The 27,321-nt window shown below is 32.6% G+C and overlaps 1 protein-coding gene across 1 annotated transcript in view; it reads right to left on the reverse strand.

The window, feature by feature from the left end:
- Positions 1 to 8,008: 8,008 nt before the first annotated feature.
- Positions 8,009 to 27,321, reverse strand: part of LOC101959607 (uncharacterized) — a 37,640-nt gene continuing 18,327 nt past the window's right edge. Inside the window, exons 2-3 of the mRNA XM_078020664.1 lie at positions 21,442 to 21,568; positions 8,009 to 16,478 (exon numbers count right to left, since the gene is read on the reverse strand). Coding sequence (XP_077876790.1) covers positions 14,998 to 16,478; positions 21,442 to 21,568 — 1,608 coding nt within the window. The 3' untranslated portion in view covers positions 8,009 to 14,997. The remainder of the gene's footprint in view (positions 16,479 to 21,441; positions 21,569 to 27,321) is intronic.

Genomic DNA, 27,321 nt, shown 5'->3' on the forward strand with positions numbered 1-27,321 from the left:
GCTGCTTCCTGATAATACTGTAGGTTTAATTTGGGGACGTAATAATTTAAAGGGAGCCATTGAGGTGATATCTGGTGTGATAGATTCAGAATTTAAAGGACAGTTATATGTTACTGTAAAATCCAATTATGCCCTAAGGCTCACCCCAAAGGATACTTTTGCCTAATTAATATTATTGCCTTGTGTCTCAGAAAGGCACCTGCCGGTAGATTCAGTTTCTAAACTGCCGGACAGAGTATACTGGTCACAGTACAGCAAGAACACCCTTTATTAAAACTTATAATTAATAATAAAAATTTCCTAGGAATAATAAACATAGGGGCTGATATCTCAGTATTGTCTAGTAGATTTTGGCCTAGGAACTGGCCTTTGCATGTAGCACCAGCTAACCTAGAGGGAATAGGACAGGTTTCACAGCCTGCTCAAAGTGCCAACTATCTCCGTTGGGAAGATTCCAATGGGAACAGTGGAGTATTTAAGCTTTATGTGTTAGAGTCTTTACCAGCTAACCTATGGGGAAGAGATATTTTAGCCAAAATGGGATTATTATTAGTTACTCCAAACTCTATAAGGACAGTTGAGGAAGTTAATCAGAGGTATTTTCCTGGAGATGATAAGGAGACCTTTCAGGAAAAGTATCTGTTTACAAACCAGTCTCCACGACAAAGATTAGTAAATGCTCCAAACCAAAATTTTTACTAGGGGCCCTGAGTACTTCCCCGATCCCTAAGACAGCTGAAAAAATCACGTGGCTCACAGAGGAGCCTATATGGATTTCTCAGTGCACATCTCAGGGGAAAAGCTTAAAATAATTCATAGATTAGTTGAGGAACAACTTCAGGCTGGTCATATTGAACCAACACTTAGTCCTTGGAACACACCTATTTCTGTTATTAAGAAAAAGTCAGGAAATTGGAGATTACTATAGGATTTAAGGGTGATAAATCATGCAATTCAGCCTATGGGATCATTACAGCCAGGACTTCCCTCCCCCACAGCCATTCCTTTAGATTATAGCTTGATGGTAATAGATTAAAAAGACTGCTTTTTCTCTATAAGGTTACATCGTGAAGATTGTGAAAGATTTGCTTTCACTATCCCAGCAATTAATTTTAAGAAACCTAGAACCTTATTAATGAAACCATTGCACAGGCCGCATGGTAGAATCTTCCAAAATTCCTATCCTTTGTGAAAAACAATGATAACTTTGTAGTGCAAAATTACATCCTTATAAAGCCTATTTTATTTTCTCCAATTTTAATAATGGATCTAAATTTATATTAAAATGCATTGAACATTTTTGACTGTGTATTATAAGCCCATAAACTAAACTATTTTACTTAGAGATCTGGATCTTCAAATATATAAGTCTATTTTACCCACAATGAATTAAAGTAACAGTCAAAGAGAAACATAAAATGAGATAAACACCTACTATGAAAAGAACAGGTGATCTCCAGTGACAAAAGACTTCAAAGAACTTTTGGAAAACAGAAAGTCTGGAAGTAAATGAAAGATGCATTTGAGTTCTAACTAGGGCTCCCCAGGAGGTAGATTAAGACCATGACTAGGCATCTTGGAAGTCTATAAGTGAGTGTGCTTCAGATCTGCACAATGGAAATAAAGGGAAGGAAGCACGTATGGGCACACAGAATCTGGGGTTGCAGTCTAATCTCAAAGGAGGCTTCTGCTTACTCAAACTGAAGTTTTGGAGCTGTCTTGCACTTTCTTTCTTTTTTGAGAGAGAGAAAATTTTTAATATTTATTTTTTAGTTCTTGGTGGACACAACATCTTTGTTTGTATGTGGTGCTGAGGATCAAACCAGGGCCGCACGCATGCCAGGTGAGCGTGCTACCAGTTGAGCCACATCCCCAGCCCTGTCTTGTACTTTAATATTTGTTCCTACTTGAGACATAGAGTGTGATTTACAGGAGTCTCAAACAGTCTTGAGTGTAGGAAGCCTTGAATGGTCATAGCCAGAAAAACTCTCTTCTACTGATGAAAATATTTTGAAAAGACCACTTTCATCAATTGTCTGGAAAATGGATCCTTCAGTCATAATGGTGCCATAAAGCACAGTTCCCTATAGTGACACCACAAAAATTCACTTTTCAGTCTAAGTTCTGTACTTAGTTTATGGTCTGGTGAGACTCTATTTCTGAAAAAAAAACTTATAAGAAGGGAAAACACTGCAATTAATTACACTTTGACAGCTGTGTAGACTGAATGTCAAATTAATGGTAATCTTATGTCTCTTCTGCTGTTCATTTAAATCCCCTAAATGTACTTCTTTTGGTCTCTATAATTTAGCTAATTGAGTGAAACTCATACTCATCCCCAAATCATTTGAGCCTCCTCACCATAATTTTCTCAAGACACAACTACTGTACTGGTCCTTTTACAATTCCTGTAGGGCAAGTGAGTACTAAAAAATAGAGAATTGGATCATCTGTTTGCAAATTGAATCATCTGATTTTTATCTCCATTGCAACATTGAATCAATGTTCTTCTGGTAAAAAGAGTGAATTGGCCTAGCTAGGATTGTAATTTCTCCTCATGCTTTATGTTTTCTTAGTACATAGAATTTAGAGTCCTCAGTTGCAGTTTAAATTTTACATGGAATCTTGTTAGACATCATGTTGGAAAAGTGACCTCTTAAATAATTAAGATTTATAAAACTGGAGGATGCAGAGGCATAACGTAAGAAAATATAATTGCCAAGTGGGTTAATGGAAGTGATCATGAGTGAAGACTCTTCAAATTTGATACTCTGGTTCCTGGATCTATGTAGTCTATCTCTTGGTAGCAAAACCTGATATAATGATGTGAAATTTAAGAAATGTTAGGAACACCATCACCTGTTCCAGAATTCTACCAGGCTAGCAGCTTTTTGTTTCTTTTGTAGATGATAATACAGTGGATACCATGGTCATAGACCAATAGTAATATCTTTATTTTTGTTAAGTGTGGTCTGATTCAATTTTAGGCATAATCCATTGGCACTTTGGTGCTTGCTTAGCATTTATTGTCTGTAAAAGCAAAATATAAAAAAAAAGTTTGGGTTTTTCTGGTTAAAATTATTTCTGCATTAAAAGAGGTCCACTTATTAATTTATTATGAGAGAATGATGAAAAGAATGATGCTGTCACAAGAACCTAGAGATAGACTTCTCTTCCTAGCTGGCTGGATATTTGGAAGAATCATTGGATAGATAAAATGCAGTGACTGGAAACCACTATGGTACTCAGTCCTCATTTATCCTGTGCATCATCCGAGGATGGATAAAAACAACTAGTAAAGTCAAGTTGTCAATTTTGTTGTCTTGTACAATGTCCATGATGTTTGTGCTTTGGTATGTGATAGCATGAAATCCCATAATATTTATACTGCATTGTCTCTCTCAGAGACCAACCTGATTACTTACCCCACAAATTTTATACACTTCAAAATTTTCTTCTAGACTCTTGACCAGGTCTTGATCTTCCTATTAGTTTATATACATTCTTACCTGAGGAAACTTCTTTTTCCATGTGAAATTAAGGAGGAAGTGTGCTGCCAAGTATTCTGCTCTTTGAAAAGAGTTTTCTTTTTTAAAAATTATTTATTTATTTATTTTATCTTTCAAGGTTAACCCTGAAATATACTGTACAATGGTGTTATTTTATTTCAGTTTACTTCTAAATGAAGCTAACTCATATTTATTTCTAGTAACATTTTGATAAAGGTTGACCAATTTCCTCTTCTATCTGATTCACAAAAGTGACTTTTACCAAAAGAAGGAAATGAATAGGTGTTGTATCACTTCTTTGCTCTGAAATTGATTGGGTTTTCTGAGAAAGAGTGTAACTTCAGTGATTATCTTCTTGGTTAGTTATTTGCTTAGTTATTGGTCACATTCTACAAGTGAGACCTCAGGTGAAATGCTAAGGAAGATAGAGAGTAAAATAAGTAAAAGCTATCAATAGATTATACTTTTGTAACTGAAGTAAGGTTTTTGAAGTACTATATGACTTGCATATCTCTCTGCCTTCCCATTTGAAATCAAAATATAAAATTCATCTTTATTTTTTATGTATCACCAATAAACTTCTAAAAATAAAATTTACATCAAGTTTTTTCTAATCTTGTTAATTATTTCTCTATTTTATTCATTATATAATTTTTATAACTGATTCTAACTTGATAAGCTGTGTCATTTCCTGGTTTACAAACATTTATTGATTTTTGATTCTTTTTAGTTATAGTTGGCCTCCAGTGACTAAGGAAAAGACCCCTTCCTGTTTGCTCCTCCCAGCCCTGCTCCAGACTCTCAGCTTCCCAGACCCTCATGCAAGTGGTTGTAAATTCTTCCAGAAGCTGTTTTACTGTCTACTTTTCAGGACTAAAAAAAAGTCAAAAATTAAAAAAAAAATTTAAAAGGCAAAATATGAAGGGAGAAAGCAGCAAGATATTTTTTGATAATTAGGCTTTTAAAATTTTTTTAAACATTTGTCTGTTTTTAATTGTGAGTCAGCCAGTGATAGTTCATCAAAATAACAGTTTCTTTGCTGAGCTCAGGTGACCAAGGAATAGCCACACCCTCAGAACAAAATAAAACACACACACAGACACACACACACAAAAAAAGCACAGAATTATCTTTAACCTAACTTTTTATATGATGTCTCAGATCCCCGTAACTCTGCACACAAGCTTCCGTGTTCAGTTGAATTGTAACTGCTTTTTGTATTTGGAGAGAGTGTGACTATTGAACTTGAAACTTGAGAGTTTTGGTGTTTTTTTTTGTGAGGTTAAGTGGGTGAGAGGGTGAAAGGAAAGTGGGGGGTTCTTTACGATTATAACATGAAGTTTCCCCCAGAGTCTGCTCTCAGGTGCCAGACCTCAAGTTTTTCTACAGTGGTATACTTTGATTATTCTTACTTCCCCTTTACCCATAAGTTTTAACAGCATTTTATCAAACTGCACTTATTAAGAACAATTTAAAAAATAAAGCTATAGTTCCCCTTACCAGTCTGCACTTATTGCTTATGGTTTCACTCACCTGCTATGCCTGTTTTTGGTGTCTGAAAAACAGACATATTATTTTCCATATTTTATCCTGTTTCCTACATGTATATGCTGGAAAGGAAAATCAGGTCTGGAAATATTCCATTTTGATTGAATGCTATAATCAAGAAAATAATATTTAAATATGATAAATATATATCCAGAATTTCTTAAGTAGCTATGCTTAAAACAAAGAGAATATTCTGAAAAGAAAAACCATGGTCAGCTTCAAGAAAGCAAGAATAGAAGCCAAGTACTTATCATTAATGATGGCTTATAGATGATAAATAAATAATAACCTCAAGATTTAAAGGAAAAATAGTTTTCAACCTGTATTCTAAACTGAAGCAGACTGTCCATCAATGATAAATAAAAATAGATTTTCATAAATGATAAAATTCTAAAAAGCTATTTTCTGTGCCTCATTTAAAAAAGAGTTACTCAATATAGAAGAAACATAAAACAAAGGGAACACAGTTTGTGGACAGAAACAATGACTCTAACTTGAGAGCTCAATAAAGTTATGCTGATTCTGCAGTAGACCTTGAAAATAGTTGTGTTAGCATATCTCAGTCCTACCTTTAAAATGATGGTTTAATAATAATATTAGCTAGTGAGTAGTCAAGTGATTGAATGTAGTAAAAGATTCTAGTGATCTATTTTCCTCACTACACACAAAAAATTGAATATTATAAAATACAGGAAAAACAAAGTGATGAAAAAGAAAGCAAAAACCCATTAAACACAAATCATAGAAAGTCAAGTTCTGCATATAAAACCCAGTAAAATGTGTACTTTTTGTAACATTTAATGGAATAGAAGAAAGTAGTATTAATTTTTCTTGATGGTAAGAACATCCCTCCATGAGCAGCATTCATGTCCTGATATTGGATGTCAGAAAGGCTAATAAATTAGAGAAAAAAATTATTCTTATTTCTGGTGTGTGTTTTGTGATGAAAACTATTTTAAAATCAAATTTGTGAAAATGCTTACTGGTTTTTAGCCTTCATAAATTTTCTGTTGACAAAGAATGCAACACATAATTATTTTTAAAAGAGAATAACTAACTGATGAAGCATGAATGCAGGGACTTGTAACTATTAAAAAATAGAGTGGGGTGTGGTGGTCTGTTCAGATGCTGATACTCAGAAATAATAGTGTCCAATGTACATTAAGCAAGAAATCACAGAACACATATCATTATGATTACATAAATGATAATCAATTAAACACTAAAGCCTTTTAATATTTGATTCATTAGGCCTGAAGAGAAAGAAGTGGCCCCATAAGCTAAACTGGTTTTCCTCCCTCATTATAACTGGAAAAAATAATGGAAACACCGAATACATTGTGAAGGGTCTTCTATGTATACATTTCAAGATTATGGTCAATGTCAGACAACTAGTAGTAGTTATGGCTAAATTTAGTTGCCTATGAGAACTTTACATTGTTTCAGATAGAGTGGAGGTGGCTGATTTGTGTGTAAATCTTGGAAACTACTGTTTTATATGGTCCTGGGGATTGAACTCAGGGGTGCTTTATCACTCATATATATTCACACTTCTTTGATATTTTATTTTGAGCACTCTTCTCACTTAACCTTGTTACCAAGGCTGGCCTTGAAGTTGTGATCCTTCTGCCTCAGCCTCTATGATTTTTGAGATTACTGGTATGTACCACCATATCAGGCCTGGACACTACCTTTTTATTTTTTACATGCATCTAATAACAAAATGATTTTAATTATTCCTGCCTTTACTTTTATATAAAATATTTCATATTACCTTTCCAAATTGGTTTTCACCCTCACATTCTTTTCTTCAAAAAGCCAATCTTCATGTTGAGTAGTTATACTATTTTTTTTGACCACAACAAAATATACTCATTAGATTCTATTCCGAGTTAGCAAGTCAATTTTATATATGTTTTAGAAAAACAAATTGCCATAATTTTTTCTGGTCATACTCTTAATAGAAGTACCTTCCTCTTAGTCATCATCAAAAGAAAGATAGGAGGAAATTTAGCAAAGTCAAAAGCTAAGATCCAACAGTTAACCAGTTCTTGTTTCAACCAGGTTTTTATGATTTGATGGTTTTTCTTTTAAATTTCTTCTTCTGATTACTCGGATGGCCTTTCCTATGATATTTAATAGTTCCATGTAAAAGCACTAGTTTATGTAAAAAGTGGATACTAAGAGAAATAAATATCTGGAACAAATTAATCATACTCAATATGTTTCTCATGATTATATACAGCTTCCTCCCACAATTTTGGGATTGCAATTCATAGAACTTTAAATGACTTGCATTTCTCACTATATTTTAATAATCAGCACATGCAGAAATAATTCCTCACAAATTTATATTAAATAAGTAACAATTTAGAGAAAACCAGATATAATTGAAACAATATATTTGGCAGTTTGCCAAAGAATACTTGGCATAGACAAAGAATAAAGATTTTTACCAGAATTGTTGCTTTCCTTTATGTGATAGGGCACAGTTTATTTTCATATTGTTTTCAAAAGACAGTGACAGTTTCCTTATGAAAAAATAGTTGTTATTCTTTAACATGAATTTTACTTGATTTTTTTTTTAATTTTTTACCCATTTATTTTGCGCACTGAGAAGGTATTTGCTGGGGTCAAACACAGTGAGATACTGATCAATCAATTTTATTTTCAACTAATGTCGCAAAATGCATCTCTGACACATTTGCAATTGTTTTCATTGTATATAATAGCATCATACACATTCAGCATGAGAAGAGGTTGCTCATTAATTTTGGTATCAATAGTGGGTTAGCTACATTGAATAGATGTTGAGAAAATTACACCTATAATGGTGGAGTCTCCCAATTCTTTGTTTTCATTTTTCCTGTGGTGCTTCTGCTATTAATATTAGTATGTTAACTTTAATTTGCATTGTCCATACAGTTTCTTAAAACAAAAGACACTTAGAATTGAGTAAATCACATATAGCAAGTTTATTTCATAAACTGATATAAGACTCAATGAAAGACTTCAGCATTATTAATGTATATTTTATCAAAATTCCATTTTATCACAATGTGACACACAGTATTAAAATTTTATATAGCTAAAAGTTTTTTAACAATAAATGATAAGCATCCTAAGCAAGTATGTAGTTCCAATTATTCATTTACAGAGCTTCATTCATTCATAATATAATAGTTGACAAAAACCACACATCAGAGTGTCTGTTTTTGAAAATATTTTTTGGTGAATTACTAACAATGCAGCATGCAATTTTTATATATTATTGTTTCATCATACCCACATCTCACTCACATAGTAAGATTGTTATAATATTCAATAATTTGTAGCTACAATAATGAAATACCACATACCATATTGTATAGATTATATAAATGCTCTTATTATTTCTTCATCCTTTTCACAAATATTTATCAGGCACTTACTATATGCTAATTAGAAATAAGTTCATTATAATTATTTCAGATATTTCAAAAAAAACTGCAAGACCTCATTTGAAAAGAGCAATATAGATTTCAAAAGTAACTACTGTTTCTCTAGTGAATAATGTGTATAGAAATCTGCAAAGGTCTTGGGCTATGCAAATATATTTGAGATGCATCAGAGAGTACATATGAGAAAACAGTACTATTTATCATGTTATATAAATGAAGTGAAATATCATAGCAAAAGGTTAAAAAAATTAACTTTTGGGAAAAAAAACAAAAGGGTACACTAGTATTTGAAATAAGGTAATAATAATTTTTACTATAATTAGTTGTTTGAGTCTCATTTTACTCTTTACTTTAATTATCTATCCATTTTGTTAAGAACTCCTATAGGTGTTAAACCATATAAGGTAAATATATTGTGGTGTGAGGTGTTATTGGAAAATATTGGCATTCAGTGAATAATGCCATCAACTTTCTGTGCCGTAGTCTGGCTGGGCACAAAATCACGAGCCACTCACAGCCTTGTAGATTCAAACAGCAATTCTTTATTCCCAAACTCACACCGGCACTCTACACACATTCTGGGGAAATCTGGCAAAATTCACGTTCTCCCCCGAGCTCTGTATCCCAAAAACTCTCTGAATCCCGCGAGAACTCAACTGGAACTTAAAGATCCGGTGTGCCTGTGGCAGCAGGATATGCTCTATTCCCAGCAGGGTACACCTTAAACCTGGAACTGCCCTAAACCCAAGGAGAGCCCTAAACCCTGACCCGCCCTGGTCCTTGAGCAAGGTCACCTTACATGCAATGTCAATGCAAATGACCTGGGTCCAATATGGAGAGTCCTTCCTCTAAGCAACATTGGGTAGGCTGACAAATAAATTGCCATGTGTCATTCGTACTTGGCAATGGCTATCAGCATCTCCCCGCTTCTGATTAATTAAACAACAAGCAATGTGGCTTAAGGACCGTGCCTGGTAGGTTGTCCAATTCAACATATGGTTCTTACCCGTCGTGGGAAAAACTGACCTCTAGGCGTCAGCCTTCTGTCTTATGATTTGAGTATGTCCCCCAAATGCTCATGTGTTTGGAACTTAGTTTCAAAGGGAGAGAGTTGGAAAATAGTGGAATGTTTAAGAAGTGAGATCTAGTAAATTGTGGTTAGATCATTGGGGGAGATGCTCTTGGAAAAGTTTAATGGAACTTTCATGGGACACAAGATAGTTCTTATTAAAGCCGGTTGTTACAAAAAGAGCAAGTCTTCTTTGTGAATTTCTCTGACTTCATTTCTCATTATGTTCTCTCTACTTCTCAAATGAGCCCTACCCATAATGCCATCTCAAATGTAATGCAGGTGAAGGGGCTGTCACAGGAGCTGAGAAGATTCTGGAACAATGCACTTAAATTTTCAGAACTATGTGCTAAAAAATATTTTTATTTATTTATAAGTTGTAGTTAAACACAATACCTTTATTTTATTTATTCAGTTTTATGTGGTGCTGAGAATTAAACCCAACTTCTTGCATGTGACAGGTGAGCACTCTACCACTGAGCCACAATGCCAGCCCCTCAGAAAATATTTTTATGCATTTATATCTCTTTTTATACATTGGCCTGTTTCTGGCATTTTGTATAGCATTGTAAAACAGACTAAAAAAGTTCTGTGTCTTATTTCTAAAGAAGACAGGTGAGACTTTGCAATGTATTATCAAAAACTTCTGTAAAAGCTTTAGACTAAGAAATGTTAATGCATTCACTGAGTGATCTTTAGTGAGTGATTAAATATCTGAGTTTAAGGCCTCTTACTATGAGAGTGAGTAGAACATCTAAGATTACAATTTAAAAGCTCTGGGATAGTTTAGATGGTAATGCCTTAGCATTTATGATTTTTTTTTTTATGTTTCAAACGTGATATCTTGTATTTCTTATATTCCTCATGGTGCTTAGGTTAATGTATTGCCATTTACTTTGGGACTCAAATATGTGGAATTTATTTTGTTTAGTAAAGCAAAAGCAAGAGTTGTTCCTTGGAATATAGCAAAGACTCTATGAGAATGTTTTTATTTTTAATGGGAAGAATTGTCTCATTGCTACTGATCAGAGGGAATTTACACCTTGATGATACCCATTAATCAGAAATGGTCTGAACTGACTGGATCAAAACCATTAGAAAACCATGAATAAAGAGGCAGATTAAAAAAATAGGTTCATCTAGCATCATTTTGAGTCTCCTATTAGAGTACAAATTACAGTAATTTTTACCAGTGAAAGGACTCAAAAGACATGTAGCTGCATTTTAAGCCTCCTGTTATCACACAAGTCACCATCAATCATAATACCATTGTAGGAAGAGAAATGTAGATCTTCACAGGCAGAAAAATCAAATACAAAAAGTGCAATTTGCCTTATGCAAAAAAAGACCTCGTCATTTATGTCATACTTCTTTTAGTTCCCAGGTTCCATATCTTTGGGCTCAATATATTCAACCAGAAGAAAGTGGATTTGTTTTATGCTAGATGAGTTAAGAACTGGTATAATTAGATTATAGAGAAAACATATTTTGACTTGGGGTTCAGTTGTTTTAAGTATGATGGCTTGCTCAGGAAAGCAATGCAGGAGATTTTGTCCTCCACTTCACCCAAATTGTATGGAAAAAATTATTATTTTTTAAATTAAAAGTGGAAGCCACAGGCAATCTACAGCAGATATTGAAATGTCATGATGAGACACCAAACTGCAGTTGTTTTTCTCATCTTTTTTGTATCATTGGTTGCTGTGGGATTTGATTTCAATGTTTTGAAATATAAAAACTATATTTCAAAATAAACATTTTTTTTTTTGTATTTTAAGGTAATTTTAAGGCTCATAGCCTAAGGTCATAGTACACACTATAATTACCTCATATTTTTCTAATGTAATCCCAAGACAAAGGAGTTGGGATATATTTTTCATGAAAAAAAATTTTTTTACTAAGTAAAATTATGTTGTTCCATGTAAAATTATGTTGTTCCATGTATCATACTTTTCTATACAGTATGTTTAGCCTTAAAATTAAAAGAAGTGAATACCTTGATGGGGCTGCCAAAAGATTTATATTATGTTGTCCTGGTGAATATTGTGGCAGAATATATGGAAGATGAACCAGAAGATTTCTGAAATTGTGTATTTTTGTGGCTGGAAACTGTTGAAAGGTGCATCATTGTTATTAATGAAAAAGACTGACTAAAAACAGCAATGTTACTTAAGCTGTACATATAGTGAACAAATTCTTTGTTGAGCAAAAATGCCCTGTGCAGCCAGGGATGGCTGAAATACATTATACTGAGACTCTGGTAATCTCAGTTCTTTTTTTTTTTTTTTAACCTCTAAGTAGTAAATTTTTCTAGCTCAATAAATCTCTCTATTCCTTTTCTTGCTTTTAAAACCAGAGGAGCAATACTTGTCTTTTTTAACTTTCTGAATTGTTTCCCAGTTTCACTGCAATAAAATATGCAGAAAACTTTTGGAAAATATTACAAAGCATACAAATGGAAGTGAATAATCTTTGCTTTTTGTGACTCTTTTTCTTTCAAATGCTGGTCTAGCTCAAAGTGGGTAACTTATATTTCTTCAATTACCTTTAACTGATTATATGTCCATTTTTCCCCTAGCATTTGGAAGCCAAACTTCATCCACTAGTGGTCTCTTGCTTAAGTCTTTACAACATTTTATTTGTATATTGTTGTGTGTTAACCCAATTGATTTTTCTTTTCATTTAGTGTAGTTTCATGTATAATTAAGTTGATATAAATATGTCTATATTGGAGAGTGTACAATGTCCTCAGTTCTTGTTCTTAGGCATATGTTGTTGTAAACTCAGTTCTTCATGAATTATATGTAATGTTAATAAAATTGTGAATGATATTCAATGATTTTTCTATGGATTCTATGTATAAGAAGCCTTTACCCTATTGTAGCTAGTAAGCCAACATTTTATGATAAGAAACATAATCTTTACATACAACCTTCTCAGTTAACCTCTTACTACTTGGTCCACAGAAAATGAGACTATAAAACATAGCTCACTCAACCTTGACTCCACATCCATTTCTCTGATTCCTGCCCTGAAATAATACTACCTATAGAATAACAATGTCAGAATTTACTAATGCACATGAAAACACTGATCACTGATCTCATTCACAGAAAAAATGAAATGTTTCCAATGAGGCTGAAGTCTAGAAGGCCATTATGCACACACAAGAAAGATAATGCTCTTCTCTCCTGTAAAAGCTACCTTTAAGTTTGTGGAAATTCAGTCTATTCAAATCCCTAGGAAATGTTAAAATGTTAAAAAGTTAAAATTTATAATTCAAGATATGAAAATCTGGGGCTTATTCCTATATCTATATCCTTCTTTTAACTCTTACTTTCACCATAAATACAAACAGAAAAAAATAATGATCTGACTTATGCAAATTGTATTCCACATTAAGTTTGATTAAAATCTGTAAAAGTATTAAGAGAAGCTAGAGTATTATTTACTCAATAGTATGTTTTACTGTTACATAGCCCCGCCTCCCCCCCCCACCAGGTCCACCAGTGGTCTCAATGTGAATTCTGCCTGCATGACTTACTCGTTTGACTTGGTTTGGTGCGGGACTTGGACCACCGCTACTGGACATTCGACGCCCGCCGACGCATTGAGCTCTACCTACTGAGGTATATTCACAGCCCAGCCCTAGATGATTGGTTTTCTTTTTTCCTTTATGGGGGGGGGCGAACATTTAGTCAAGTGGAACACTGTGATGTCTGCCATTCAACAACAGGATGCAATACATGAGTGTTAACATATAAATATTCAGTTATAAACACATATTGTCTACATAAGGTAAATATAGGTTTAAAAAATGCACTGTAAACCTGGCATGATGGTCCATGCTTGTAATCCAAGCAAATTGGGAAGTTGAGTAGTTTCAAAAGTTTAAATTCAGTCTCAGCAACTTAGTGTGGTTTCAAGCAACTTAGACAGTCTCAAAATTTGAAAGAGTGGAGAGGGCTTAGGAATGTGGCTCAGTGTTTAAATATACCTAAATTTAAACTGAAATTTAAAAAAAAGTTTAAAATATTACACTTCAGTATTAAACATCAAAAATAGATTTCATATAATTCTTTTCTCAGTATTCAAAAGTGAAAATAGTAAATACTGATTTAGAAAAAACAATTATATTCTTTCAAAGATGAGGTTTCTTCACTATTCATGTGTGGTATTTATGACTGATATTTCTATAAAATAAGTTGATAATGCTTAATAAATTTAAGCAAAAGGTAAAGACAACTACTTATTTTCTAAACTTAAATGAGTTCTGTATTTTACTGATCCTCATATATATCAAGGTGTAATGTATAGATAATAACTTTACTCTCACATTTATTATAAATGTTTCATTGTTATATAAGGCATACATTTTGGACAAAATCTGTTCAATGTTCACTACTAGTATGAGTTTTCAGATGCTCAATGAATTTAAAATTTAAATACGTTTTGGAAATATTATTTAACTTTTTAGGGTTTCTGGGCACAATGAATTCTCCAAAAATAAGCAGTGTTTAAGAAACATGTGGCTACAATTTTTTTTCCCATTTGTATTTTCTCTAACCAGTATGTATCCACAGGTACTGAGTATTGGTGAATAAATTTTGGAGGCATTGTCAATTTTCACATTTCAAAACTTTCTCTATTCTATGGTTATTGTGGTGATGATTACATGTTGTCCCTTTCATAGAGTAGTGGTCTCATTTGTAGAGCTTCTCTCCAGTGTTTTCTCTGATGTCTAGTAATGTATGATATATAACTTAAAATGTTTCTATCCTCCACATTTACATGTCTCCTTTCCAGAATAAATAGCCTAGTGGCGATAAGAATTGATTTCTTATTAAGAGATTTGCTGCATTGTTTTAATTTGTAGGGGTACTTTTCTGAATAAATTCTGTTGTTAATAAGGTTTAGTCTTTTTTTTAATGTTTATTTTTTAGTTTTAGTTGGACAAAATACCTTTATTTCACTTATTTATTTTTATGTGGTACTGAGGATTGAACCAGGATCTCACAAATTTGAGGCTAGCACTCTACCACTAAACCACAACCCCAGCCCCAAGGTTTTGTTTTTCTTTAAAAGTTATTATCACTTTATTCACATTTCACATTCACCAGGATGTCTTCTGCTGTGGTGAATAAAGTTTTATTTTTTATGAAAAGTGTTGCCACATTATTTACATTTGTAGGGCTATTCTTCAGTGTTAGTTCTGTTATGGTGAATAAGGCCTGTTTTATTACTAAAAGCTTTGCCACATTTCTTATATTTGTAAGGCTTCTCTCCAGTGTGAGTTCTGTTGTGGCAAATGAGGTGTGATTTTTGACTGAACGCTTTGCCACATTCTTTGCATTTGTAAGACTTCTCTCTACTTTGAGTTCTGCTGTGGCAAATAAAGCCTGTTTTCTGAGTAAAAGCTTTGCCACATTCTTTACATTTTTAGGGCTTCTCTCCAGTGACTTCTGTTGTGGCGAATAAGGCCTACTTTTTGACCAAAAGCTTTGCCACATTCTGTACATTTGTAGGGCTTCTCTCCACTGTGAGTTCTGCTGTGGTGAATAAGGTTTGATTTGGCAACAAAAGCTTTGCCACATTCTGTACATTTGTAGGGCTTCTCTCCACTGTGAGTTCTTCTGTGGTTAACAAGGTGTGATTGGTGACCAAAAGCTTTGCCACATTCTGTACATTTGTAGGGCTTCTCTCCAGTGTGAGTTCTTCTGTGGCAAATAAGCTGTGATTTGTGACCAAAAGCTTTGCTACATTCTATACATTTGTAGGGCTTCTCTCCAGTGTGAGTTCTGCTGTGGTAAATAAGGTACGATTTTCGACCAAAAGCTTTGCCACAATCTTTACATTTATAGGGCTTCTCTCCAGTGTGAGTTATGCTGTGGTTATCAAGGTGTGTTTTGTGACGAAAAGCTTTGCCACAATCTTTACATTTATATGACATCTCCCCAGTGTGACTTCTGCTGTGGTAAATAAGGCCTTCTTTTAGACTGAAAGCTTTGCCACATTCTTTACATTTGTAGGGCTTCTCTCCAGTGTGAGTTCTTCTGTGGCAAACAAGGTATGATATTCGACTGAAAGTTTTGCCACATTCTTTACATTTGTAGGGCTTCTCTCCTGTATGAGTTCTCCTGTGGCGAATAAGGTGTGATTTTCGACCAAAAGCTTTGCCACATTCTTTACATTTGTAGGGCTTCTCTCCAGTGTGACTTCTTCTGTGGAAAATTAGGGGTGATTTTTGACTGAAAGCTTTGCCACATTCTTTACATTTGTAGGGCTTCTCTCCAGTGTGAGTTCTCTTGTGGCAAATAAGGTTTGATTTTCGACCAAAAGCTTTGCCACAATTTTTACATTTGTAGGGCTTCTCTCCAGAGTGAGTTCTGCTGTGGCAAATTAGGATCGATTTTAGACTGAAAGCTTTGCCACATTCTTTACATTTGTAAGGCTTCTCTCCAGTGTGAGTTCTGATGTGACAAGTAAGGTGTGATTTTCGACTGAAAGCTTTGCCACATTCTGTACATTTGTAGGGCTTCTCTCCAGTGTGAGTTCTCCTGTGGCAATTAAGGTGTGATTTTTGACCAAAAGCTTTGCCACATTCTTTACATTTGTAGAGCTTTTCTCCATTGTGGGTTCCTCTGTGGTAAATAAGACCTTTTTTTTTACTAAAAGCTTTGCAACATTTTTCATATATGTAGGACTTCTCTCCAGTATAAATTCTCTGGTGGTGAACAAGGCCTGATTTTTTATATGATTTCTGGTGTAAACTCTCACTTGTAGTTTTCCATATTTTCTTTTGTTGTAAACAGTCAAGATCACAACTTCTATATTTTGCACTTATCACTTCATGAAATATATGTTTTAGGCCCTTTTCTGGTGAATATTCTTGGGTGTGATTAAAAGCCATGGCTGAAAGAAACAAAATTTAAAAAACCCACAATACCTATTAGACTGGTATAAAAATATTGTGCATACATAACATGAAATTAAGGTAAAATAAGTGCATCAGGAGTGTAGCAGATTAGTAAGTCCAAAGTCACCATAAATCCAAAAAAATATATTACTTGAATAAAAATGTACAGACAAAATTACCTTGAGAATATTACCCAAATTCTTGTAGAGACCACAGTATCCAAGAGGAGTACATCATTAAGAGTAATATAATAGGGGCTGGGGTTGTGGCTCAAGCGGTAGCGCGCTCGCCTGGCATGCGTGCGGCCCGGGTTCGATCCTCAGCACCACATACCAACAAAGATGTTGTGTCCACCGAGAACTAAAAAATAAATATTAAAAATTCTCTCTGTCTCTCTCTCCCCCCTCTCACTCTCTCAAAAAAAAAAACAGTAATATAATAAAGTGTAGTTAACAGCCTTTTGTCCTTCATAAGATAGTATTGTGTATTTAAGAAATATCTACCAGCTACCTTCACTGTCAGTAGAATAAGAGAAATGTAAAACATATACAAACATTTCTGGCTTTTTCAAAGAGTGTCCAAAAAATGGTTTTTGTCTACCGTGACATAGAGACATGAAAATAACTAGTAGATTTTGAGTGAGAATACCATAAATATTCAACAAGGGTAAAGAGGCAATGGGCTCTTAAAAAAAGAAATATGAACAAAAAATTTACTAAGAAATATACACATATATGTCTATGAAATTTTTCATAAAAAACATTTTAAAAGAGTATAAAAACCTTGCATAGCCTATGGCGATAATACTTGGATGAATTCAACACATGACCAGTAGGGATAATAAATTGATTTTTATATTTTTACATTGGTGTGATATGAGAATTTTCCTTATAGACAAATACAAATTTGTTTATTTATAAATATCATGGTATTTTATACTATATATACAAGGTAAAATGACTAAATAGAATGAATTAACATAATTATTATTTCATATAATTATCAGTTTTGTTCTTACAAGGTATTGTATTCCTTCTACTAGTATTTCTGAAGAACATAATACACTCACTATGTGGTAAAATAAAACTCTTAACCCTATTATGCTCAATAAAATAAAAATATGGAGACTTTGACTATAATATCAGCCTTAAACAAAACACAGTACCTGGTGAGCAAAATGTTGCTCACTAAATTTCTGACTTCCACATGTGAATCAAATGCATCTAAAACTTAATATCTGCCTGCCACCTTTCATTTAACTGAAAGTCCTGCATATATTTCTTATAACACTTTAAGAGACAAAATATTTTATAACTAAATAATAATAGTATATAAGTACATACTTTTACACATTTGACATTGATGGGCACACACATTGAGTCCCTAGCTTTAATACTGAGAAAAATATTTGCACTAAACATAAAAGCAGAGGTATCTCTTCAATTTTCAGACTTAATTGTTCATGGATACATATTTAGTACTGGCAATTCTGGGTCTTTAGGTCATCCAACTTTTAATGTTTCATGTGTAATGCTTGAGATTACTCCAAAAATTCTGTATCACGAACTACAATACAAGTCTTTTTAAAATTATTTAAGCCATGCTGTTTCTAAATTTCTGTGACTTCTCTCAAACATGAAGTACTTTGCATGGCCTCCCAATTAGCAAATATTAAAAGGATGCAGCACGGTTCTTGCCTATTTTTATTTATTTAAAAGTTTTTATACTTTTTTCCCCAAAAAATGAACTATATAATCTACTGATGGCTCCTTTAATGAACAAATAAAAAATAGTACAGCAAATATAAACAAAGAGAAGCATGGCTAAATCCAAATGACAAAAAAAGAAAAAAAAAACATTAAGAATTTAACATTGCGATACTGACAGTTATGAATTACTCAAAAAACACTAAATAACTATTTTAAAAAGTTTAGAGAGTGAAATTGAAAAATATTAACATCAATGAGCACAATGTTTATGTGAATAATTCTTTAAGAAAAAAATGAGAGGGGCATTCCTAGTGTGCAAATCTGAAACTCTACCAATATGGGAGAGGCTTATCAAGCAGTACCAAGTTTAAGACAAGTCTAAGCAACTTGTAAAATACTGTAAAAATTAAAAATCTATAGGATATATATCTATAGAATATATAAAGAGAAGTGAGATATATATATATATATATATATATATATTACACACACACACACACTGTGTTTTGTGTAGGATGGATATTATAGTAAAAGACTCACTCTCCCTCTCTCTCTCTCTCTCTCTCTCTCTATATATATATATAAAGTGTGAAAAGAATCCAAGCATGCCACAATAAAAAAAACAATGATCCAGAAATTAAATCAGTAATGAAAATAGAAAAAAACAAAAAACATAAAAAAATTACAAAGTAGAAGTATAATGATTTACTCACTTCAAAATATTTATGATTACTAATGCATTATTGCAAAACACAAAACAAAAGAAAAAATCTTACTACCAGAATTGAATCTAAAAAAAGAAAATGTCAAGTCAGTTCCAGCAGAGAGCAAGGAAAGAAACCAAGCATGATCTGCTCCTAGAGGCCCTATTTGTTTAAAGGTGGATAATGCCCCTCCCTTTACATCTCATCCTTTTGCACAATTTTGAATAAATAAGACACAGTTTTAAATCATGAAATTTCTCATAATCCTTTTGGACAAGCTTTTGTTGAGTGATATCCTAATACTTGCCTTTTAAAACAGAAACAAAAATCTAGCCTCTCTCATATTAATATGCATTAAATATTGTTTTATTTACAGTTAATGTGACAATATACAACATAAAGTAAATACTCAAAATTGGTCATCTGAATTGAATAGACATTTCATTCTCAAACAGCCATTACCAAAAAAATTATGTAATATATGAGGTTCCACCTCATCAGCTTGACAAGATCCTATGCCTTTGATCACATGAGGAAAAGCATAGAGTGCTACACTTATGCCAACATGTCCTGTTTGGACTCTAGCTTCATATATGAAAAATAGCAATTATAAATGAACATCAGGGACTTCACAAGCTGATTTCCAAGTTTCATTTAACCCTGGATGAGAAGAGTCCATCCAAACAAGAGAATAATCATTCTCCTCAAAAGAGGAGATATATTAAAAGAGAACCCCAAGATACTTGAATTCTAGTTGCTTGGGGGGTATAAAACCATTAACAGCCTCAGCTCAACAGGTGTTGGCTAAAATGGGGTTAGAATGTACTCTAGATAATTTTGTTACCTCTTTGATTGCTAAACTCACACAAAACTCTGTAAATGCTTTAGTCTTAATAACAATGTTGCTCTGTTTTTTGTACACCAGCTGTGAGAAATTCAGTACTGTCAGATCCTGGACTTCTAGAACCCATTACAATATCTTGACTCACTTGCATGAAATTGTTATATACCTGTAAAAATGTCTCATGGTATTCATTGTTGTCTTAGCAGAATAATGTGTCCTTACCATCCACATAGTATTTAATAGGTCACCATCCTGTGGAATTTATTCATAAAAGGTCTATTCCTCTTGATAAAAACTGTAATGATTCAGTAGTTGTGCAAACTACTATGAAACTCGCCTATGCTATCATAAACAGTATTAATCATGCCTCCATGGATGTAAATAGGATTAATGAAGAAAAAAAGGAACATTGTCAAGCCATACTTGACAATCATGCTGCAATTGATTGTGTTATTGTTACATCATAAAGGATATCAGAAGTTTAATAACGTGTTCCTTCAATTTAAGTTATAATAGTAATTTTATTTCAAAAGACTTAGAGTACCTTAAAGATATAATTAATAAGGTTCAACAAGATGATGGATGTTTAGACTTGTTGGAATAACTAACTTCATGTTTACTCAATTTCATCTGGGTCAAAAATATTCATAGGTGGATGTTCACTGATGTTGGAACTTGCTGTTGTCTATGCCTGCCCTATTTTTTGCCCCCACCAGCATTAAGGAGATAAGTAATATTATTTATTCAAAAGGCCTTTAAAAAGAGGGGAGGTATTAGGTATTCTGACCTTGGAAATAGACAGGAAAGTGTGGAAGTGATGGTAACTGGCACCCTGAGTCCCACAATTGTAATGCCCAGCAGTTTCTCCCTGAAGCTATTAAGTCAACTCTACAGATGCACTATCTAGTTCCTGTGGTAATGTCCTCAGGGAGAAGGGGCTCTTTATTTGTATTAACTGTACCCAATCTTGGTTATCTAGCACTTGGGGTTAAAGAATCACTGGGTTAGAATGTAGTCATGATATCAGAAGCTATGTAATTTTGGGGTATTATATGTGCAGCTGTTAAGAGGGGTGGCCAGTTTTTTTTTTTTTCTTTTTTCCCTTTCACTGTGTGTGTCTCTCTCTCTTCCGTTTTCTTCTTTAAAGGCTTCCTCACAAGATGATTTGAAACAGATCATGCTGTCCCTCACAACAAAAGGTTTTGGTGGTTAATCTGAATAAATTGGGACATCACTAAAGAAGAAAATAGAGAACAAAGAATTTGAAAATGTGATAAATATAGGGCAGTATGTACTCAATGATTACAATAAAAATAAATAAACCTAAGCTTCTGAAAATTTCTTCTGCTGGATAACTACTCTTTCAACATTTTTTAGTTTAGTTTTCTCCTTGACATTTGAATGACTCAACTGTGTCCCCTGCTAGGTGTAGTCTACAATAGTTTACATCAATAAATTATACTAGGTACTACTTATCTAAAGTGAAGGATGTATAACACAAAGAAAGAGACAGATTAAAGAATAAAATTCTAGAGAGAGAGAGAGAGAGAGAGAGAGAAATATCTGTATAAAAATGCCCTTTTTCTTTGAAACAAAAATTTGAAACTCATTCTTATTGAAAAGTTCCCAGAAGATACTCTGCAACAGAAGTAAATTAAATAATAGTTATTAATTAAAAATTTTAAAGGGAAATTAAACTTACCCAGGAAGGCCAAGTTTCTATAGTTCTCTAGCATCACATCTCTATATAAATTTTTCTGAGCAGGCTGAAGGCATTCCCACTCCTCTTCAGTAAAATCAATGGCTACATCCCTGAATGTTAACAGTTCCTAAAATAAGAATAGGCAAATAAATAACACATTGACCACATGAACATTTGCAAAGTCTGTAATGTAATTGAAGTTGAAATGAGAGTTAGTAGACTATCATGTAGGTGGTGTTTTGGAACACCATGATACTATTATCTACTTCTGCAGAAAAAGTGATTTAAGTTCAAAAAAGTATATATACTCCACATTTATGAAACATAATATAAAACTCAGGCATTACTCTAAAATCATATATTTTCTAATTTTTTATATCATGATCTAAATTATGTATAATATTCAGATGAGAATATTATGGCAATTAAGAAAGGGAATCCTCAAATTCTAATTGTACAACCACTAATCAGACATTTACTAATGTGTAGAATCTTATTTGTTATTTCTCTGATAGAGTTGGCTGTTCTGAATGTGTAGTGAGATCTCTAGTAATTCCAATACCAATGGTATAAGAGAAATTTTGAAATGTAACAAGGTAGACAGACCACTTAATGGATATATTTAATAGTTTATTTAAGTTCAAACATTTTATAGTATTTATGTATATTATTAATATAAAAATAGCAACAACAATCCTGTTTGAATTTTCCTTTTTATAATTTAACATTTTTAACATACTATATATATATGAACTTTATATATATATAAAGTTCATATATATATAAACTTTGATTGATGTTTATATTGTATGATATTTATATAGAATATACATATAGCTCTTCAAACAAATATAATTTGTTTTTTAATTTATTGGTTCTTTCCAGTTCTACTTGACAGTAAAATCGATTTTTATGGTATTATGCAAGCATGGGATATATCTTATCCTAATAAAAATTCTATTCTTGTTGGTGGATACAATGGTAGGATTCACTTAGAGATATATATTTTATATTTCTATCCCTGTCCCTTTTATTTATTCATTTATTTATTTTTTGTTTACTATTGTGCAACCTACTGATCTTCTTTTCTTTCCCTTTCCCACTTTATGAGCTTTAGATTTCACATAACAGCAAAAACTTTCAACCTTTGGTTTTAAAGAAATGGCTTTGGTTTTAAAGAAATGGTTTGTTTTACATAGCATAAAATCTCCAGATTCATCCATTTCCTGGAAAATGTCATAAAGTCATTTTTCTTTATGGCTGATTCATAGTTTATTGTGTACATAAGCAACAGTTTTTTATCCTGTCATCATTGAATGGACTAATTCATCATTGAATGGTTGGTTTTATAGCTTAGCTATTGTGAATTGTGCTGCTATAAACATTAATGTGACTGTGTCAATGTAGTATGCTGATTTTATGTCCTTTTGGGCATATACAGTGCAGTTGAAAAACTGGGTAAAATTGTGGTTCCATTTCTTTAACAATATCCATACAGGTTATTATGTTTCACTTAGACCTCCATACAGCTGCAAAAATTGTAATTCGTCTATACCTGAGGTGAAATAAAACATACAAAAAATTAGTAATTCACAAAATGATTAGAATTTATTATTGAATTATTCTTCCCAATAAAAAGTAAAATTTAAAAACTAAAAGTAAAGAAAGTCTTAAGAAAAAGAGCAAAATTAGAAGCTATTAAAGATAAACATAACACAGAGTTACCAATATCAATGTTGGTGCTTTTAAAAAAAAAAGCAAATGAGCCGAGTCTAGTGATGGACAACTGTAGTTCCAGTGACTGAGGAGGATAAGAAAAAAGGATCATAAATTCTAAGACAATATTATATATAATACTGTCTTATATATATTGTATTGAGCAACTTAGTGAGGCACTTAGCAACTCTGTCTCTAAATAAAATATTAAAAAAAGGACTGAGGATTGGCTTTATTGTTAAGCACCCCTGGGTTCAATATTCAGTACAAAAAAAAAAAAAAGCAGATACAATTAGAAAAGAAAGCACTAGCAAATTTGAAAATTCAACAAATAAAAATTATATCAATTATACAGTGTATAATTGCAAATATAGGCATATATAATGATTTCTCGCTTTATGGAAATACACTCTGGAAAATTTATCCTAAGAATCTTGTGCAATTTTCCAATTCTCTGAGTGCAATGACAGAATCTACATGGTATAGACTAGTACATGGCTAAGATATTTGCTAGATCCATGGTTGTATATAAAGTCTACTGTTGACCAAAATACCATGATGCCACACGATTGATGTTATGAAGTAAAATCAATCAGGGTAAACCTCATAATAAAATAAATGGTGGAACTACAGTAAACACCAACAACAAAACTCTTAAAACTTGCTAGGATATTGGGAAAACAGTGTAATAATAAAATGCTATTTTATCCCTTCACTCATAAAACATAACAACATATTTTGACATGCTAAATGGTGAATATAAGTTATTAATAAATAATACTGAAATATATAAGAAAGTACAAAGCACAAAAGTTTACATACAAAAGATAGGGTTCATATGGTGGTTCACACCTGAAATATCTACTATTCTGGAGTCTAAGGCATGAAGTTCAAAATTTAAGGCTAACTGAAGAAATTAAGCAAACCCCATCTAGAAATAAAATTTAAAACAGAGCTGAGCATATGCTCAGCATTAAGACATTTTGGTTGAATCCCTAATATCACAAAAGAAAAAAATAGTTTTTGTTTTCAAAATTATAGAATATAATAGGCTTAAACTTATGAATTACAAAATATTAATACAAAAAAATATATTCATCAAGTGATTACATTAAAAGGTGCAAAACTGACAATGTAATAAAAAACCCTATTTTCCTCACATATAATCAAATGCTTATAAGAAGAAGAAATAATACAGATTGCAAAAGAAAAACAGAAAAAGTTCTTTAAGAGTTACTTTAAAAAGGATATATCTAAGTGTTCAATAATCATAAAAACTCAAAATCTTTAGAAATTAGGTAATATTGAATAAAATCACATCATATAGATGAATTAAATAGTATTGATGAATATGTGGAATAAATGTATTCACAAAAGAGAAAAATAATAATTAAGCTTTTATTACCTACTTGTAGAAACTGTTTTGTAATAAAATGTATATGATACACCCACACAGGAAACAGAGACTAAAATTACAGCAACTGTACATGAGAATATAGCCATATTCTTCCAGAGGTGAAACCAAGGGGCATGGCTAAAGAGAAAGAAATAATTCTTAAATTTTGTAAAATGTAAATTCTAGGAGCTAGAATTTTTGTTGATGTATTATATCCAGTTTGAAAAATACTATAAAATACCATGTATGTTTTATGCTGATGTCACATGAATGTTGCATTTCATATGCAAGTATGTTTACAAAAGGAATATGCAGTATTTGAGAAAATAAAAATACAGAAAAGAACATAAAAGACTCAAATATTCAACATATTTAAAAGGATAAAACTATTATAAAAATGATCATTTTCCCCAAGGTACCCTTTAATAATAACTGGTCAAAATTTTACCATTCTTTACTTTTTGTTAAAGAAGAAATCAAAGCAAAAACTTCTAAAATTTTCCTGGAAAGATAAATGTATATTAAATTAGGCAAGAACTCTCTCATATATAAGAGCAAATGTGGGCTGGGGATGTGGCTCAAGCGGTAGTGTGCTTGACTGGCATGCATGTGGCCCGGGTTCAATCCTCAGCACCACATACAAACAAAGATGTTGTGTCCACTGAAAACTGAAAAATAAATATTAAAAAAAAAAGAGCAAATGTACTAGTGATCATTACCTGACACTAATGCATGTTATAATATTACAAGAGTGTAGTAATTTTAAGATAAACAAATCACAATACAGAAAAGTACATAGGGCAATTCATATGTATGCAAATATCTTTTTATTGTTAATTATTATAAGTATATAAATCAAAACACATCAATAAAATATTTAATGTGAGTGAATGCTACAATCCAACCTCAAGGTAGATGTTAGAATAAAAGGCATAGATCACAAGAAGGGACTTGTGTGTGGAATGTGTGTGACATTGGAATTATACACAAGCATCCACCATCAAACAGCAGATATAAAGAGAGATAATTAAAAAAAAATAAAATAAAAATAAATAAAAGCAGAATATAAATCTCCCTCCATTTATGGATACACCAAATAAATATATACTCCTGTTTTGAGTCGTTCTTAAAACTGTAAAGAAATTAGAGGCACACACATTGGAAAACTGGAAAAAAAAATATCTACCAAGAGATGAGTAAAATGCACTTGAAGATTTTCCTGATTTGAGCAATATGCAAAATTACTGGAACAAAATGCCCAAATCCAGTGTTAATATAAATAAAGGAAGATTGATTTGAGTTTGAAATATATTATTTAACTCTAAATTGCCTGTAGTTTGAATGCTAATTTATCTGTACACACAGAGGAAGAAATAAGATATACATGAGTATCAACTCCAGGGGGGAAAAATAAGTGGTTTTCTATAGCCATGCAAGATCCATGGGCTTTATTCCATTAGACAAGAGTGGAAGAGGTGTTAAATCTTAGGGGAATCCCTTAATCCTTTAGAGGGATTTGCCAACATTCTCTAAAAATGCAAATAGCTGTTGCTGACAGTTGAACTTTTATCTAGACAGTACCAAAAAAATTAACAGGGAAATACAGACCACCACTGAAATCCAAAGTGGCAGTTTAGCACTTCCTGAGCTCTCGCACCCAGCTCACGTTACTAATAACACCAGACCTAACCAATTCTTTCTGTAAGTAATTTGTCCTGATATTAACTTTTTCCATTCAATGGACTATATCTGAAACCTCAAAGCATTGAAAGCACTGGTAACTGTGCAGGTGCAAATCTCCCTTGATCAAAAAGGAGTGTTTTCACATTGGTGTGCAAACATTGTAATGGGCTAAAATCTCTAATATTAGTGAAGAAAAATGGTTACAATCACAGATCCCTCTTTATTTCTAAAATAGGTGTACATCAATTTTTTTTCCAGTGAGCATAAGGCACCCTGGAATTTAAAAAGCTTGCATCAGAATTTTAGTGCACCAGCCAACTATAAGATCTTCTGCAGCTTGAGAACAGATGTTAGAATGGCTACTCTGAAAAAGTGGAATAGTAAGTAGTACTCCAATTATATGAATATGGAAGAAAGAAACACTGTGCTAGACTATAAAATTAGTGAAGACATTTAAAAAAATGGAAGTTGAGCATTCTCTCAGTTACTTCTTTGAGAAACTAAGCTGTCTACATTTATACTGCTCTTGAACAAGAAAAGCCCCAAGTACTGGTCTGGGCTCACGAGAGGCATTAGATGTGCCAGCTGTGGGATCCTCACATTACATAGTTCTGAAACAAAGTTCCAGGAAAATATCAGAGTAGGGAATGAGAATGCTCTCGTATACATTCCACAAAAGGAAATCTGAGCATAAACACACTCTGACAGGTTGTCTGCCTTTGGAGACACAAAGGAAGAAAAGAAACACGATTTTTCCAAGATCAAGCAATTCTTCTTTACTTTTCAATCATGTAAAATGCTCATAAACAAAACAACAAAAATTTTGCTTTTGATTTTTTTTCTATGGTACTGGGGATTTGAAACAGGAGCATGTTAATTCTGCCCTACATACCTAGCCATGTTTTAAAATTTTGAGACAGGTTTTTCTAATTGTCTAATTGGTCTACCTAAGTTCCTGATATTTAACTTGAAACTGAAATCTTACTGACTTAGGCACTTGAGTCTCTGGAATTAATATGCATGCATCATTGCACTCAGAGAGAAAAAAATACTTTAAAGTCTCATCCAGTTTTTGGTATAACAAT

The sequence above is a fragment of the Ictidomys tridecemlineatus genome, chromosome 8 (assembly GCF_052094955.1).
Source record: "Ictidomys tridecemlineatus isolate mIctTri1 chromosome 8, mIctTri1.hap1, whole genome shotgun sequence".
Lineage (NCBI taxonomy): Eukaryota > Metazoa > Chordata > Mammalia > Rodentia > Sciuridae > Ictidomys > Ictidomys tridecemlineatus.